General features: G+C 46.5%; 1 protein-coding gene across 11 annotated transcripts in view; it reads right to left on the reverse strand.

Annotated features, from left to right (window-relative positions):
• mctp1a (multiple C2 domains, transmembrane 1a) overlaps positions 1-17344 on the reverse strand; it is a 149739-nt gene that overhangs the window by 21839 nt on the left and 110556 nt on the right. For 8 of the 11 annotated variants that reach the window (XR_004576672.1, XM_034296303.1, XM_034296302.1 and 5 more), the window contains 2 exons: positions 9429-9485; positions 749-850 (listed from right to left, as the gene is read on the reverse strand). Coding sequence is in view for 10 of the 11 variants with exons in the window: in XM_034296303.1 (XP_034152194.1) it covers positions 749-850; positions 9429-9485 (159 nt within the window). In the remaining variant the exon portion in view is untranslated. The remainder of the gene's footprint in view (positions 1-748; positions 851-9428; positions 9486-17344) is intronic. The other 3 variants (XM_034296304.1, XM_034296307.1, XM_034296301.1) reach the window with 1 other exon arrangement.

Consider the following 17344-nt stretch of genomic DNA (forward strand, 5'->3'; position numbering starts at 1 on the left):
CCAGTCTCCTGGCGGTACCCAGTGCCAACTAACCCACTTCTAGCACTTGGTCATTTCTTTACGGAGGTGAAAATGGGTTGTGCCACCTAGCTGACTGTCTGTCACTTTGGATAAGAGGGTCTGCTGAACAACAAGAATGTAAATGTAAAACATAAAGAGTAGAAAAGGTCTGCGGGCTTAGATGAGACAATGATTGATTCATGATGTCCTGGCCTACACAGGAGAACCCCCCCCCCCCCACCATAACAAAATGCCTAAGGAGAGGTAAATTTGTACCTGGAGTGTCCCAACCAAGCCCCACACCTGACCAGCTGAGCTAAAGGATTGTTTCAGTGATTGGCTAAATTCAGCAGGCCTGGTCTTCCAGGTCAAATAAATAGAAACAGGAAGTGTGTCTGTGGTACTGCCAGACAGGGTTTGCCTAATGCTGCGCAACAAGCTCTGGTTATACCAAGGGAGGATCTCTCCTCCAGTCTCTCTTTCCTCACTGACAGGGACCCTGCCTTTCCGGCAGGCACGTACGTACGGGGTCACCTTTTCATGCTGGTCCCCACCTTCCACGGCTGCCCAAATACAGACAGGGTTGGGGGCGTGACGGTCGTGCGGTGTGGTACGGAGCGAGCGTGTGAGTGGGACGAGGACAGGGACAGAGAGAGCCTGCAGGCGGAGAGGCTGGACAGACGAACGATGAGCCATAGAAGCCAGACAGGGACACCGGCGAGGCCGGGGCCGCGGGGGCCACACTTACCACTAACACCTGTATCCACTCAAAGTGCCAGGAAGCCAACATATCCTCAAGGACATGGCTGGCGGGCTGTTGCCAGTCCTCCGATGAGCCAGGGTTAGGCACCTTGTGGGTCAGAATAGATCAACAGTTTTCCTTTTTTGTTTTGGTTGCAGGGACACAAGGAAGGGTTAGAACATGGTTGATGACAACTCAAGAATCCACCTGATGTGTCGGAGAGAAAAAAACAAATGTTGCAAACTGTGGCGAGGAAGACAACACTCGATTCCCCCTCCTCTCTAGTCAGCTTTCCCTCTCCATTAGTTAAACACGATTGGTTTAGAGCACCACTCACACCCAACAGAAAAGCAAGCAAAAGAGAGGAAAATCAGTCAAAATAATCTCTTAACGCGAAGAAAAAATCTTTAAAAAATCCATTCTCCTTTGCATTACAAAAATAAGTGAACTCATAATCTGAGGACAAGCATGGTCCATCAAAACATCAACAGCCCTAGAACAGCATTATATTCACACTTTTTAGAGTATTACAACACTCCTCATTTCCAATTACTACAGAGCACCCAGCTATCAGTGGTTTGGCCCGGCGCTGTTGGCAGCGCTGGGACTGTCTGTGCTATTTGCAGATATGCCAGGCTCCCTCCACACCCAGACCCACTCTGTCACAAAGTTGCCTGAACTAGGGTTTGATTCTATGGCACGACACACAGCTGAGAGGTCACCCGGACTCCCCCACTAATGTCACCTTGACAGGATGGCCAAAAAGGCAATCGATGACCAACGACAGAAAGAGAGGGAAAATAAATGATCGGAAGCGAGAGGAAAGAGAAAGACCCATAAACAGTACAGAAAAACCGCGAGAGTACAGGGACAGAAAGGGTGTTTTGAAAGGAGGAGGAGAGCGAGTGGGGATGGACGCCGGTGAAACCAAGAGCAGCGCATTAACGGGCTGCCGATCGGCCCGGGGCTCGTGGGAATGGGAGCGTGTTGCTGGCGTGCCACGGGCGTTTACGTAGCAACACGGCGGTGGCCATTACCCACGCACCTGCCAGGCCATCGATAAACCAGGAGCTGCTATCAGGCCGCTGCAGCTGCCAAGCAACCCCATTAGATCCCCCATTACCAACTCCCTCCACATGGAGATGGCTGGGAGATTAGCAACTTTTTATTAGCCGATAGCATCTTCCTACTCCAACTGAAAACAGCATAGCAGTGATATTGCCTAATTCTTTCCTTCTGTGACTGATTGTCAGGCGGAACCCACTGAAAGACCAAGAAATTAATAACACGTTAAACGAATAAAACAAGAAATGAATAATACAAATAGTGTTCGTTAATTCGGAAATCACAATAAACAATGTGCACAGTGTGTTTCCCGTGTTCCCTGTGTGTGTGTGTGTGTGTGTGTGTGTGTGTGTGTGTGTGTGTGTGAGCCATGTTTACATGCTCGCAGTACGTGGCCTTTAAAACGGCAGGTCTATGGAAGTCAAGGGCGAAGCAGCTAGCGAGGTTCTGCTCTGTGTCAGAGGTCATGGACAGTATGTGGGGAAGGTTGTGTTATCTGTCCCTCAAGGTGTCCTCGCATGCAGAAAGCTCAAACATACTTTAAGCCCTTTTCGAAATTTAAATGAGATCCAATTGTTTGGCTTAATAAAGTACTGAATGTAGAGTGGAAAGGGAGATGAGGAATGAGAATTAAATGGAGAGAGGGAGAAAGTGGGGGGAAAAGAGAGAGAGAAAGAGGGGGGGGGTCAGCTGTACCATTTTTCAAGAGATCCTTACTTAAGCTTAGAAAATGCATCCCACCTAACGCTCAATAAATATTCAAATATAAGTTTCAAATGTACTCATATAGGGTGTCTACATAAAACTATACTGCCTCTCTAACCAGATACATTCTTCTCATTACATTGAGTAATTGTGTTTTAATGTGAAATGTTAACAAGGTTAACTACATAACTGTGAAACAAACAACAGCATCCACGCTTATCTATACCTTTCAACCCCCCGTTACCAGACAGCCGCCCTCCTGCAGGCTTTAACTACAGCCCCAGTTGTTGTACGCAGCTTCAGCTTAACATCCTGCTACTCCATTGAATCATGTGTGCTAGATGGAGGCTGAAGTGCACATCTACAGGCGTCACAGGCTCTCCAGTATCAAGGTTATGAAGGCCGGCAGCATATCGTCATGGGCGCCTCGTTGTAACCCGAGCAGCAGTGCTCAACGGTCTCCTCAGGTATGTTGTTACATTAAGCCTGCGTGCGCACTTCTGCCTCGGGTACACACACACACACCCCCTTCAGGGCAGAGACAGCGGAACCAGCTTCACGCACTGGGAGACAGGAGGGAGCGAGGGAGGGGAGGACAGGAAAGGGGGGAGAACCCAGGTGGCAGAGGAAAAGAGGTAAAATAGGGGAGTCGTAAACCCCACCTATTGCTACAATTTGTCTGAGGTGTGAACTAAGATGTGAATCCTAATCATAACCTTAAAGACAAGATAACCGGTTTTACTTGCATATTATTTTTATTTTATTTTACACAAAGACAACCGGTTTTACTTGCATATTATTTTTATTTTATTTTACACCAAGATAACCGGTTTTACTTGCATATTATTTTTATTTTATTTTACACCAAGATAACCGGTTTTACTTGCATATTATTTTTATTTTATTTTACACCACGATAATCAGTTTTACTTGCATCTTTTTTTATTTCATTTTACACAAAGACAACCGGTTTTACTTGCAACTTTGTCATCGCAATCATTAGTTGGCCTCAGATAGGAAAACAAAAAATCGGTTATTTTAAGGTGAGGTTTCGAAATAATTCAAATTAAATATGAAATATTCAAAACCTGTGCAGTGGAAGCTCACAGGGATCATTGGCGATGCTATGAATCAGAAGGAAATTATGCACTGACCAATCATGTCAAAAGCTCCGCCTAACACTGGTCGGAACCGGAGCCTCCAAAAGAACCATATGAAAGCAAGACAGTAACTCAGCTGTAATGTAGGAAAAAAATGTGTGGTCAAATGAGACCAAGATGCAGCATATTAGCCAAAACGCAATGCGCTATGTGCAGTGCGAACATAATTCTTGCCACGTCTCAAGATAAACCATTCCTGAAGTGAAGTATGGTGGTGGCAGCATCGTGTTTTGAGGATGCTTTGCATCGGCAGGGATTGGACATATGGTAGAATGGAGGGAGAAAAACACAAGGAAATATCGGAAGAGAACCTGCAAAAATATATATTTTTGGGAGGTAATTAACCATTCAGAAGGAAAAGGACAAAGAGATGTTTGAGTGGCTCAGTAACTAAAATATGAATGTTCCAGTAAAGTCCTGATCTCAATTCTGTTGTGACTCTGGTGGCATTATTTGAAAAATTGCGATCCACAAATCTGAACAATCTGGACCCAATCTGCAAAGAATGGGCCAAAACCACTCCGATACTGTGTGCAAAGCTGGTACACACTTCCCCAAAAAGATTTAAGCAGTAACTTCAACTAAAGGCGGCTCAAATAAATATTAATGTGTATGATTTAAATACTTATTCAAGCAAAACATTTCAAAACTTAAAATCAATGTCGTATGACTGTAATTGATCTTGAGAGTGTAGGTGTATTAAAATAAAATATCAAACAGAACAAAACGTTATTGTACCATATGTAATTCTGTAATTGCAGGAATTGGTGAGGGGGTTTGAACATCCTTTGCGGCCCTAGATATGCATATATGTGTATCTACAGTACTGTTGGTGTTTGTGATAGTCAGCCCTTACGAAGACGGATGAGAAGATAATCAAGGTGTTTTTTAAGAGAGTGGTTTCCTCTAATGTTTGGATCACATACAGACACATCATAACAAGTATCTAAAGACAACGAAACCATCAAAACAGAGAGGGAAGGAAAAGAGGATGGGAGAGAGAAAGAGGAGGATTACGATGGAGTGGACGGAGGGAGAGAGAGAGAGAGAGAAGGGGACAGAGGGAGAGAGGGACCGGGAAGGGGAGGCAGAGTGAGGGAGGGGGGCTGACATCTGTAGTAGGTGTAAGGAGGTGTGTGTGTGTGTGAGCTTGGTAAGCCTGTGAGTGAGACATGAATGCTGGATGTATCTTATCTGGCCAATGGTCCTGAGGTAAGGAGAGAGCCACTCCAGTGACCAGCCATGCGTACAGAATGGAAACTCAGAGCTCTGGGAGAAACGGCTATCACACACACACACACACACACACACACACACACACACACACACTAGGGATCCTAGAGGTGATGTCTTTCCTCCAGCACTGGATAGCAGGCTGTGTAAGGAGCCAGATTACAGCAGACTGACGTTTATGTGGAGGAAAGTCAATATGACTCAGGAACTGGCAGCTTGGGCCCTTGTTGAGCATTTTAACACGTAGGTAAAAAAGACTGGTGGTTTACTAGGGCATTTATGATGCTGTGAGACTGTTAGATTGTGTAAGCATGTGCCTGTTAATCAAACGGGGGAGTACTGCAGAAGACATCAGGACGAGTGAGCAGACACTGTTAGTGTCCACACACACAGATCTCCTGCATCGTGGGTCTGCCTGGAAGGTGACAGACAGAGAGCAGGTTGGGGCCAAGAAAGACATGATGGCAAAGAGGAGGAGGACAGAGGAGAGAGGGAGGGAAGGAGAGGGAGGAGACAGGGAGGAGAGAAGGAGAAGGAGAGAGGAAGGGAGAGAGGAGGAGAACATAATGAGAGGTAGGGAGGAAGAAAAAGGGAGGAGAATTAAAGAGGGGGGATGGAGGGAGGGGGAGACATGGAGGAGAGAAAGAAGAGAGAGCAAGGGGGAGAAAGGTATGAGAGAGGAGGAGAGGGAGGAGGGGTAGAGAGGGAGGAGGAAAAGAGGGGCTGTGTGTGTGTGTGTGTTTAGTCATTGTCATGAATTTACGGCCAGACGGAGGAAACACGTTGAATCATTTGGGACATCTTCAAGTCCTGCCAGATGCACTAACAGGTACAACACCACTCTGTGAAATGCTCTTCCGAGTTCCTCACGATACTCATGTTCACATTCCAAATGGACAGTACAAATACACACACACACACACACAGGAAGAGGAGGAGGACGAAGAAGAGCAGGCGGGGGAGAGTCAAGCTAAATTCTTTTTCCTCCAGGTGCCCTTATGGGTTTAACAACTGAGCCGTCCACATCAATTAGCCTGGACTAGTGACTAATATCAATGTTGGCTCGGGAGAAAGACACTTTTCGCGACTGCCCAACAATCAGTTAAGTGAATACACATGTGGCGGCCTAGGCAAAGCCTGCAAGGGTTCCTCGCTCCAATGAAAAACAGGTGCTTCACTTTTTTGCCATGTAATACCCCATTTAGCCCCGGGAGCAAAGGTTATCCAGCTAATAGCTGCCTTGTGGAGCACAGGGAAGAGCAGGGTGCACAGCCAGAAGTGAACATCTGGGACGGATTGCACATACTTGCAACATATGCTTCAGGTTCAATTAAAATGAGGCCTTGGCACATTTATTAATCTTTTTTTTCTACTTTGGTCCCGTAAAAGAGGCCTCCTCTGACCTGACCTTAATATTTTACAATTTAAGCAAAGGCAAGAGGTAATGAGAGCGTCAGGTCCCTCCACTACCTGAGAGGGGGAATGGAAAATACACATTTGTTCAGCCTCCAAACTCCATTTGTTGTGCACTTAACCAGGGATGAGGGGGGGGGGGGGGCGGGGGAGTAAGGGAGTAAGAATGAAAGAGGGAGGGTGCGGGTGAATTGGGAGGGGGGGAGCGGAGCTCGGGTGGTTGGAGGAGAGAGATATAGGCAAAATAAAGAAGAAAAAGACCCCCTTTCAACTTCCCCACAGCTCAAATGGAATGCTAACAGTTGAGGGGAGCGATAGATCAAAATGTATGAAGCCAGAGTTGGTAAATTGTAGCCTTTGTGGTCGCCCTGCTATCCGGCGCCCCAGCCCTGTGTGCAGAAAGAGCAGGGCCTTCTTATGCGGAATAATCAGCTCAGGACTCAATCTGACAGAAGCCGCAAGCTGCAGTTCCCCTCATTTCAATATGAAAGTTGAAATGTATTTCTTTATACAATCTGCATCTTTTCAAACGCCTGTTTTTTTTTTTTTTCCTGATGGGAGGGGAAAATGCAAGAAAAAGAAGAGAGGGGAGATAGAGAGAGGGGAAAAAGGTTCAAGGTTGCTTAACACATATCTTCAATCGTCACCCCGTACATTGTAGCCTTGGAACTGTTCAGCCATGGAACTTTTCCTTTTGAGTCATTGGACGACAGGGGGACTGGAAATGCAGATACACATCCTGACAGACTGCACAACATGTCTTCTGTTACCAAGGGGATCTTGCACTGCCTCTCTGGGTATTTCAAAGGGCTGTGAAAGAGGTCAGCCTAAAATAACTTCTTTCAAAATAAAAAAAATAAAAAAGTATTCAGGCTAAATTACATCAGATAACAAATTGTATAGTCAAACGCCCTGTGTAATGACCATTAAAAGAACAGACAAAAGACACTTTGCCAAAAGCAGTGGCCAAAGATGCCCAACGACTCTGGTGAAACTGTAACTTGGTCTTCATGTAATATCGCAGAACATATAATGAGAAAGAATATTTACAATACACAATCAGAAAAAAATAATGCTGAGAAACCATGTAGAGCTAATCACAGTACAGAAAGACAGAGGAAGATCCTGAAGCTGTCGAACACATTCCCTAACAAAACACAAACTTGGTTACGGTCGATCTTTGGCAAGGGACTAGTCAATAGGATTGTCTGTTGCTGTTCAGTTTGTCAATCAGTGTGTTGCATCACTATGACAACGTTGCTAGTATGGTCCTGTCATGTTGGCATCTAAGTCCACTACTCTCCCTGACTACAACTAGTAACCAGGAAGCTACTGCGGCCATGGATACTGGCTGCTACCGAGCCAGCTAACCCAGTAAAGCGGCCACCTGTCGTTGCTGTGTAGCTGCTACAAGCACAGAAGCTGTTTTATGACTAAGGGGGACCTCCTTAAAAGTTTCTAATGCTCCTACAGCCAGTACTTTACAAATCCTCACATCCCCGCAGCTCAACTGGCAACACTTCACACCAACACTCCAAATACTGCAGAAACACACAGAAGAGAGCAAATGATAAACCCAGATAACCATATCCTTGTATGCACAAGCAGGTTATCCCTGGGATGTAGGCCTGGACCATACATATGGACTGAGCCTTGATGATGTCTGTGACGGCATGGCCAGAAGCATTATGACCATGTGGCTGTTATACTGGAAGTCAGTTTCAGTATAATAACATTGGCCCATTCCTAATGCAAACCGGGTCGTGAACATATGACCCATCGGGTCATCCGGAGGGACGACCAAACGACCAACATGGTCAACAGGAGGGATCTGCCAGGGAAGTCCCACTGGGTTGACCGCATCGAAAAGCTGGACACTCAGTGTCGATGACCACAGTAGAAGGAGTGTTCTCACCAGTGGGGATACACTTACAAGGGCCACGAAACAGAAAACTGAGTGCATAAGTATTTACCCCTCTAGTCAATAGAGGCTCCTTTGGCAGCAATTACAGCTATGAGTCTATTTGGACAAGTCTCTACCAGCTTTTACATCTGGCACAGTGATTTGTTGCCCATTCTTCTTTGTGAAATTGCTCAAGATCCATCAAGTTGGACGGGGACCTTTGGTGAACAGCAAATTTAAACTTTTTTTAAATATCCTCAATAGGATTAATGACTGGGCTTTGGCTGGGGCACACAAGGACATTCAAATAACTTTTTCTGCAGCCACTTCAGCATTGTCTTGGCTGTGTCCTTAGGGCCGTTTTTTATGCTGAAAGATTCATCTCCACTCTAGTCTGAGGTCCTGTGTGCCCCGGATTCTTCAATTTTGCATCCTTCCCTCAATCCCCACTAGTCTCCTAGTCCCTGCCACCGAGAAGCATCCCCATAACATGATGCTGCCACCACGGTATGGCATGGTGTTCTCCGGATGATGTGCAGTGTTAAAAAAGCGAGATTTTGGCTTCATCAGACAATGGAAGCTTCTTAGCAATTGGTGGCTGAGTTTCCCACATGACTTCTGGCAAACTAAATGAATGCCACTTTGGTGAAGCACCCGGGCTATTGCTGCAGTATGCTCAGTGTCTCAGAGATGTGGAAGACTTTAACTTCTTTAGAGTTGCCAAAGGCCCCTTGGTGGCCACCCAGACAAGGGCCCTTCTCGCTCACATACTACATTTTTGAGGATGTGCCAATATTCTCTCCATTCTTTAATAATGGACTTCACTGTGTTCCAGGCAATATTTACGGCTTTGGAAATGTTCTTACATAATACCCCTGATTGGTAAATGTGAAGAACCGTATTCCGGATTTGCTTGGAATGTTCCTTTGTCTTAATGATGTAAGTTTGTTAGGAAGCATATTGACCATCTGTGGGACCACGTAGAGTCAGATGTATTTAACCTGAAATTATTTTAAACACCCTAACTGCACTCAGGACTCTCTTATATGTTTGCAATTAATTTAGAAAAAAACCATCTGATTCTATTTTTCCCCTTTGACTAACACAACATTCCATCTAGGTGTTTGTGTTTCCTGCTAACAAAATGTGGCCACACTTGAGACTTCAGAGAGACAGACAGAGAACAGACAGCCAGACAGACAGTTACCTTGTCATCTTTATCGTAGTCCTCATCCTCGTCCTCCAACAAGTCCTCCATGACCTGCTGCACGGTGGTCGCCAAAGAAACAAGAGAGGAAGACAGAAAATCAACAGGTAAACAGGCATTCTCCTTCTTTGTCATTCCTTCACCTTCCTTCACGGGGAACCATGCATGTTGTCTTTAGTCGGTGGCTGGTGTCACAAGGCCACACAGGGAGCATGAGTACTGTGGTCTACCCTGACCCCGTGGTTGAACCCCACCCTGTCCTTCAGCTCTCCCAACACCACGGGCAGTGGAGGAGGGCCTCGGGAAGACAAGGCCCAGTGGCAGACAAGTGTAACTAGCTTTGTGCTTCACTGGTCCAGAAACGATAGAACCATAACCATTTTGGCATTTCTTTTAAAGCGAGGTTTCAGGAAAGACCAATGCACTTAGAAACATTTGCTGTCCCTGGAAACACATGACTGGGTCCTGTATAGCTCAGTTTGTACGGCATCTCACTTCTGATAATTCCTGGGACCAGAGCTTTGTGTAGGATTTTCTAAACGACAGGCAGTGCAAATACTTTCAATACAAAGTTCGACACTCAGGTTTAGAAAGGTTGCCATTTTAGACATTCTAATAAAAGTTGTGAAGACCTCATTCGTTAAGTGGACATTTTTTAACTACTTCAACTGTTCACACGAATGGCCTTTCAAATGACCTGAACTCGGCCTACATATATTCATACAAAACACAAGATTGGACATTTTGATGGACAGAAGGACAGATGTGTAGACAGATTCGGCCACATCCTGAGTCTGTTTGTGCAGATGGACAGACAGAGCGACAGATAGACAGACAGAGAAACATACACGACGACAGACTGTAAGAGACAGACAGTGACAGGCAGACAGGCAAAGGGACTGACAGCGCGACAGACACAGCGACAGACAAAGCGACAGACAGCCTGAGGAGGGGCTGTAGAGTAATACTTCCTCTTCCCTGTCTATCAAACACACATCACATATCCAAGGTCAGATCTAGTGGCATTACCATAAACAAACAAACACGTGAGCTGCCAGAGGCTGCATTTATCTCCAGTCATTAAACCCTAACCCCTAAACGCAACCCCTGCCTCTGTCCCCCACCTAACCTCATCAGCAGCCACAAACAACTAGAAGAAATACTCAAATCATTACTTCACGAAACAAAAGCTTTTGTGCCTTTGTTTTATTGGAATCATAAAAAAGTGTGGCTGACATAAGCTTCTTATGGAAATACAGCTTCCCTCAAAAAACAAAGGGGGCTTCAGCGTAGTTGGGTTGACTGAGTAGAGTAGATAGAACTCATGATGCGTGTGTGCGTATATGTGACAGAGTTGTATGTGTTTGTGTGTACCTACAGTGTGTGTTTCAGTGTGTTAGGCTAACTTTGGATACTCGAGCCAATTTAATGGGATACAATGGAGACCACAAGAAACAATGAATCAGCAAGCTAGACATATGTTGAATTGCAGGAAAAAGGCAGAGGCATTGTGTAAGAATCAACCACTACTGAGGATCTCCAAAAGGATCTAAACCTAGCTTTTACTACACTGGAGTACGAGACATGATCTCAAACTTAAGATCATAACCGGGCATGACCCAGAGAGGAGGGTCCCATTGTCACATTCTGCTCCTCCCAGGCCTGCAGTAACAGCTCTGTAAAATTAATAAATAAAAGGAAAAATATGTCATCTGCCCCGAAGATTGCAAAAGCCGCTAACCGCTTCATCTCTGGAAGACATGAATTACCGGTGCGACTGAATCCAAGGTTCACCCACCGTTCTGGTACGGCGAGGACTGGTTGCATGGTATCATTCAGCTGTTTATCTCCTTATTGCTCGAGTTGCCTGAATTACTATCATTACAACCCTGCAGTTCAGAAACTCACAGCTGACAGAATCCCATAACGCTAACCCGGCCCGGCACTTCCAGGCAACACTTCAACAAAGTGGGAATTAACATATACAAACAACTTCAATCTTCTGAACCGCACAGGTTGCACTGGCAAATTACAGAGGGTTGCATGAGAAACAAACAAATAAAAAGAAATATGTAAAATTTCACAGCTTGGCAGCCGGTGTAGATGAAGGACAGAGCGCCGCGTGGAGCGGTGCTGGCGAACACGTGTTCCGGAGGGCAACGGTCCTGCAGGGTTTATACGGGTCTGGCTTGTTTAAAACCACCCCAGAGTGTCAAGCCATTTCCTCTGTTGGGTCATTAAGTTCCAGAAGGCCTAAGATCCTGACACCGCTGGGCCCCTGGGAACATAAAGCCCGGGACCAATCAGACCAGCCAGAATTCCGCTGAACTGGAGCTGCACTGGGAGCCCAATATGAGGTGGAATTAGCTAGGGAACAACAGGGTGGGGAAAACCACATGATAGCTCCGACTTTCCAGTTCCTCTGGGCACACACGCGTCAGGATCTGAAGTAGCAGGGAGAAGATACAGTAGACAAACACTCCACAGATACGGGAGACTTCAACAAGACCTGTCGGCCGGAGCAAGACAGCCATTAGCAGAATTATAGTGGATGTGTGGACTGTGGACTATCACTCAGGACATGGATGGGTCGATGAACCTAAACACACAAAAGACTGCACGCACACGCACACGCGCGCATGTAAAAACAGCCAGAAAAGTTAGACATCATTGCTGGACCCCCCCCCCGAGCTATTTCCAACATCCTCTTCACCTGAGTTTGGTTCAAACCGCCCTGCCAAGCCAACATGGTCCCCCCCACTCCACAGCTGAGCCCCGCCCTCATCACAACCTCGCCCCCGACCCCACCCTCATCACAACCTCCCCCCCGCCCGAGTCTCCACTCTTGCCGTCTTCCTCCTAACCTTCTGAATGACAGCCACTACGGGATTAGACGCAAAGGCAGACACCCCGTCAAAACATGACAATACATTTCCACCAATTCTTCTGTCTTCTCTTCATACTCTCCTCCTCCTCCTCCTCCTTCGCCTCTCCTTCTCCTCTCCTCCTCTCTTCATACTCTCATCTCCTCCTACCCCCTCTTCCTCCTCCTCCCGCTTTCTCCTTTGATACTTGAGAGGGTTTTAACCTCTCTAGCTGCTGGAGCTTGCTCTGGTCCTCTGTTGGTTTGCTGGCTGTTAGTGTGTGTGTGCTTGTATATTTGTGTGTTTTTCTAAGTATATATATATATATATAGATTTGTGTGTGTGTGTGTGTATGCCTGTGTGTTTGTTCATGTGTGTATGTATATGTGTGTGCGTAGGCTTTGGCTCTGGAGAAGAGGGAGGAGGCGAGAGGAGCCCTGGAAGGCTGATAAAGGCTGTGGGCAGGCAGAGACTGTCTGATCCATACGGATCCTTCACAAGCTGTCAGAGCCCTGGCCCTCACAGAGGGGCCTTCCGTCTGCATTGACCCAGCCTGGCTCCCCCAGCAGGGGGCAGAGATGGTTGAGGCTGGTTGAGGAACTCTGGAACTGGGGGGCGAGGTTGAGACACAGACCAGTCCGGAAGCCAACAGAAATCCTATTAACATTCAATAAGACAATCCGTGTACTTACTGAGGCTCTCGTCATATAGTACAATAGTTTTACTGTGTTGAAACGCACGTCATCATTGAGTCAACAAGATACACGCAAAGAAAACAAACAGAATTAAAGTGGAATCAAAGATTTTGCATCATTGAGTGGGTTGTAAAGAGAGAGACAGGGATGGTGTGGGTTGTAAAGAGAGAGACAGGGATGGTGTGGGTTGTAAAGAGAGAGACAGGGATGGTGTGGGTTGTAAAGAGAGAGACAGGGATGTGTGGGTTGTAAAGAGAGAGACAGGGATGTGTGGGTTGTAAAGAGAGAGACAGGGATGTGTGGGTTGTAAAGAGAGAGACAGGGATGGGTGGGTTGTAAAGAGAGAGACAGAGATTGTGTGGGTTGTAAAGAGAGAGACAGGGATGTGTGGGTTGTAAAGAGAGAGACAGGGATGGTGTGGGTTGTAAAGAGAGAGACAGAGATTGTGTGGGTTGTAAAGAGAGAGACAGGGATGTGTGGGTTGTAAAGAGAGAGACAGGGATGGTGTGGGTTATTAAGAGAGAGACAGGGATGTGTGGGTTGTAAAGAGAGAGACAGGCATGTGTGGGTTGTAAAGAGAGAGACAGGGATGGTGTGTGGTAGAACGACAGACAGGTGTATGATGAAGCTACTCTAATAGTCAGTGTGGGAAGAGGTAGCTCTGAAGCCCTGGGCAAGTGTCTGTACGCCCACCCACTGTCAACACACACACACACACAAAGACATTCATAAACTCTCACTCTCAAAGATGAACAAAACACACTAACAAACACACACACACACACATAAAGATGAACCCAAACACACTCTCTACCAGAGCCATAAACAAGCAGAAAAAAATGCGATCACACACTAACACACACACACACACACAAAATGTAAACAGTGAGGTAGAGCAGCCACAGAACAACAAGGCCCGTGTCAGAACACGGAGCTGGAGAGCTGCCATTGTTAGCAGCAGAACGGGTAAAGAGGTTCACAGGGATGCAGAGGGGGAGGCTGGGAAGGATGCCCGTCTACCTGCCAGCCAGGAGGAGAGCGCAGCAGCCGGGGCGGCACGGGGGAAATCAGCAGGGCACAAACGCTCCCAGTTAAAAGTGACATGACCTTTTGATTTTGTCACCTGTCAGCGGCTGCCTTGTCTGCCGTGGCACTGAGAAGCGCCTGCCAAGCAGCGCTGCCTGACACTCCTTCAGGTCTATCTCTCTGATTTCTGGGGCAGGGCCACCGTGGAGGTGTTCCTCTGGTTAGAGTGAAGGCACACTGGCCCCGACGGCCTCCCCCTGCCCCGTCTTCACTGTCAGAACACACTCCCTGGGTCTGTTTCTCCGTGAGCTTATAGATACAAAATAGAGGCTGAGGAACAAGAGTCCTGGCAGTGTTGAAGGTCCTGCGTGATTCTGTCAGGAATGGGACTGGAATTAAAGTTGTGTCGGGACGGGATCAAAAGTCCACAGGAACAGGCAGCAGAGGAATAAAGACATTTTTATATGTATAATTTGTATACAGTAAATACCTGATAATTGTTGGTTAGATGGCAGTGTCCGCCTGGAGCGGCATCAGCTGTTTATACTATCTTTGTAACAGAAGACGTGATTGGCCAATGCAAAATGCAGAGATAGGACAAGGGTTTTTATTGATTTACTGGTATTAGTTATTGGTGGCTATGTAATTGAATAGCAAACTTTATTTACATACTAGGGATGTGACACATGGATAAAAACGTTTACATTTTTATTTTTGAAATGTATTCACAAGGATATTAAGAGAATTATTATAAATGAATTGGCACATGTAGTATTGTTCAATCACAGTGATCAAAGCAGTACCAACCAAATTCACGTGAGACCAGGGGTGGGAAAACAAAGCGGTTGGAAATAAAATAGTTTTCAGGGTAAAAAAGAACTCACCAGCCCATTCTTATACATCTGAATCTTAATTTAAATGATTTAGATATTATAAGGGAACCTACTGTAAAGGTGTATTCATGTTTGCGGCCCCTGAGCCAAAACATGTCCTGCATTAGTGCCTTGTTGTGGCAATTATTAGCAGCTATGTGGCTAATCAATTGATGATGGGATTAAAATGACACAACTTTAAGCTAAAATGAGATGGAGATACTACAACTCCAAACAGATGGGCTTGCTATTTGACAAGCTTAGAATTAACTAGCTAGCTGAATCTTCTTTTGGTTTGATGCAGCAAAGACAGCTATGTAATTCATACGTTTACAAGGCCAGGACTAGTTGCTGTCCCTCTCCTTTTACTCTAATAATTTATTAGGTTTACATGCCCATCCTCCTCTGCAGCTGAAGGGACCTGTTAGTTGTAGTTCTGTGGAAAATAAATCAGCGATATTTCTTAAGTGATCACATTGTTTATATTCACACACCATGTATTTCTTTGCAAATGAGCATGGAACGAATGGTTTTCATCAGGACATGACAGGAATAGATGGTGGTGAAATAACTTGCTGGATCGGGAAAGTGAGAGAAGAAAAGATTGAACAATGTACTTCTGTGTCAACCTCTATCAAACGACATCTGACCAACTCCTTCTGAAGCTGGTTTCTAGTTGAAGTCTATTATGTCCCAACAGGTCCTTCCTGGTATAAGCCAGCAGAAATGGACTGCTGTCTAACAAGATGCAGACTGTCCAATGGATGTACAGTACTGAACAGTTCTGGATCTGGACTTCAACTGAGAAGAATCAACTATTAGACATCAAATAGGCAGACAGACACAGACTGGCAGACAGACAGACAGACAGACAAAGAGAGTGCTTTTAGAGTAGAGATCTAACTGTCTCATTGGCCAAGCCTGTGGAAAGGAGAAACAGCGAGAGAGATGGAGAACGAGTGAGGAAGTGAAATAGAGACAGATCCGCACCATGTCTTTGCGTGCTATAATTAACACCTTCACAACATCTGGTAAAGAGTTTTCCGGGCCAGTGGCTCAGCAGTGCCGGTCTCTCTTCCAGGGAAAGGCCTCCAGCTTTTCCATTCCAGCTGAGCTGTCCCCTGCTTCACTGAGCCCAGCCACCCGGCAACCCGCACCGGCAACCGCTCAGAGACGGAAACGCTTCCAGGTTTCGGAACCAATGCGGTGGGGGCGGGGCATGGATGACTCAACACGTCAGAGAGAGGTGGGTGGAGCTGATGGTGGAGCTGATGGTGGAGCTGATGGTGGAGCTGATGGTGGAGCTGATGGTGGAGCTGATGGTGGAGCTGATGGTGGAGCTGTCTGTGCAACGCCACCTCCCAACAGAAGGGGTCTCCACTGGAACTCAGGAGGGAGAAAGTCTGACGGAGGAGGTTTATTATTGGCCAACTGCATCGAGTATGGCAGGCCATAACGCTGTGGCACTGGTCAGACTAACACGCTGGTGCCGCGCCGCACCCACTGTCCAATTTTAAAACCAGGCTGTAGAGAAATATCTAATATCTGCTGTGGAGGAGGAGAGGAACCAACCCAGATCAGATGTGTCCCAGAGCGGTGCATGTAGGAACAGTGTCTGTTTGTTTAGACGTTATTGACAGGGCTGTGGTCGGGCTAGGAAATACCAGAGAGATACTCACACTGAGCCCATCCAATGCTGTGGCTTTGTCCTCAATGACCAGCCTCTGTCTGTCTCTGTCTCGTCAAAGTCAAAAAGTAAGTTGAGTTCAAGAGAGAGTCCTTCAGCATAGCCCCTCGTCCCGGGGTTTCAGAAAACCACCACAGACTTCCGGGTGCTGACCCCTGGCGGAGCACGGCCGTTTCATTTTACACGCTGTTTAAATAAATTAGCGGCCGCGTTCTTCTTCTCCTTCCCAGACGACAGGGAGAGAGGCAGCCATCAGTTCAGTCTGATAAAGACTCACAGGAGAAACTCTGTTTCCAACCACTTCTCCCCTGACACCATGCCGAAGAATGGAAACACAGTCTCAAAACAAACAGGGACAGGACTCTAGAGAGCACCAGTAGGTGTGTTTGTGTGCCCGTGTGTGTGTGTGCGCACGCGCATGAGAGCACTTGGCACATGGTTGTGTGTGTGAAGGTATCCTAGGGCAAAATCATGTTCATATCATATACACACATACAGTATATATATCCCTTCAGTTTCTCTTCTCCTGTTACACTGAACCCATTGTCCCGCCCCCCCCCCCCCCCCTCTCTCTCTCTCTCTCTCTCTCTCTGATACATCTCTCTCTCTCTCTCTCATGGTCTCTCTGACTCTCCCAGCTGTGTACTGATGTGTGTGTGTGTTTTGGGGGGGTGTCTCGGTCTCTCTGCCGAGGGCTCGAATTACTGTAAGGTAAAATGACTGCCTGTCTTTCTCCATGTATCTGCCGACGACGGCATCCGAGCCCAGGTGG

This window comes from Esox lucius, chromosome 13 (genome assembly GCF_011004845.1).
Source record: "Esox lucius isolate fEsoLuc1 chromosome 13, fEsoLuc1.pri, whole genome shotgun sequence".
Taxonomy (NCBI): domain Eukaryota; kingdom Metazoa; phylum Chordata; class Actinopteri; order Esociformes; family Esocidae; genus Esox; species Esox lucius.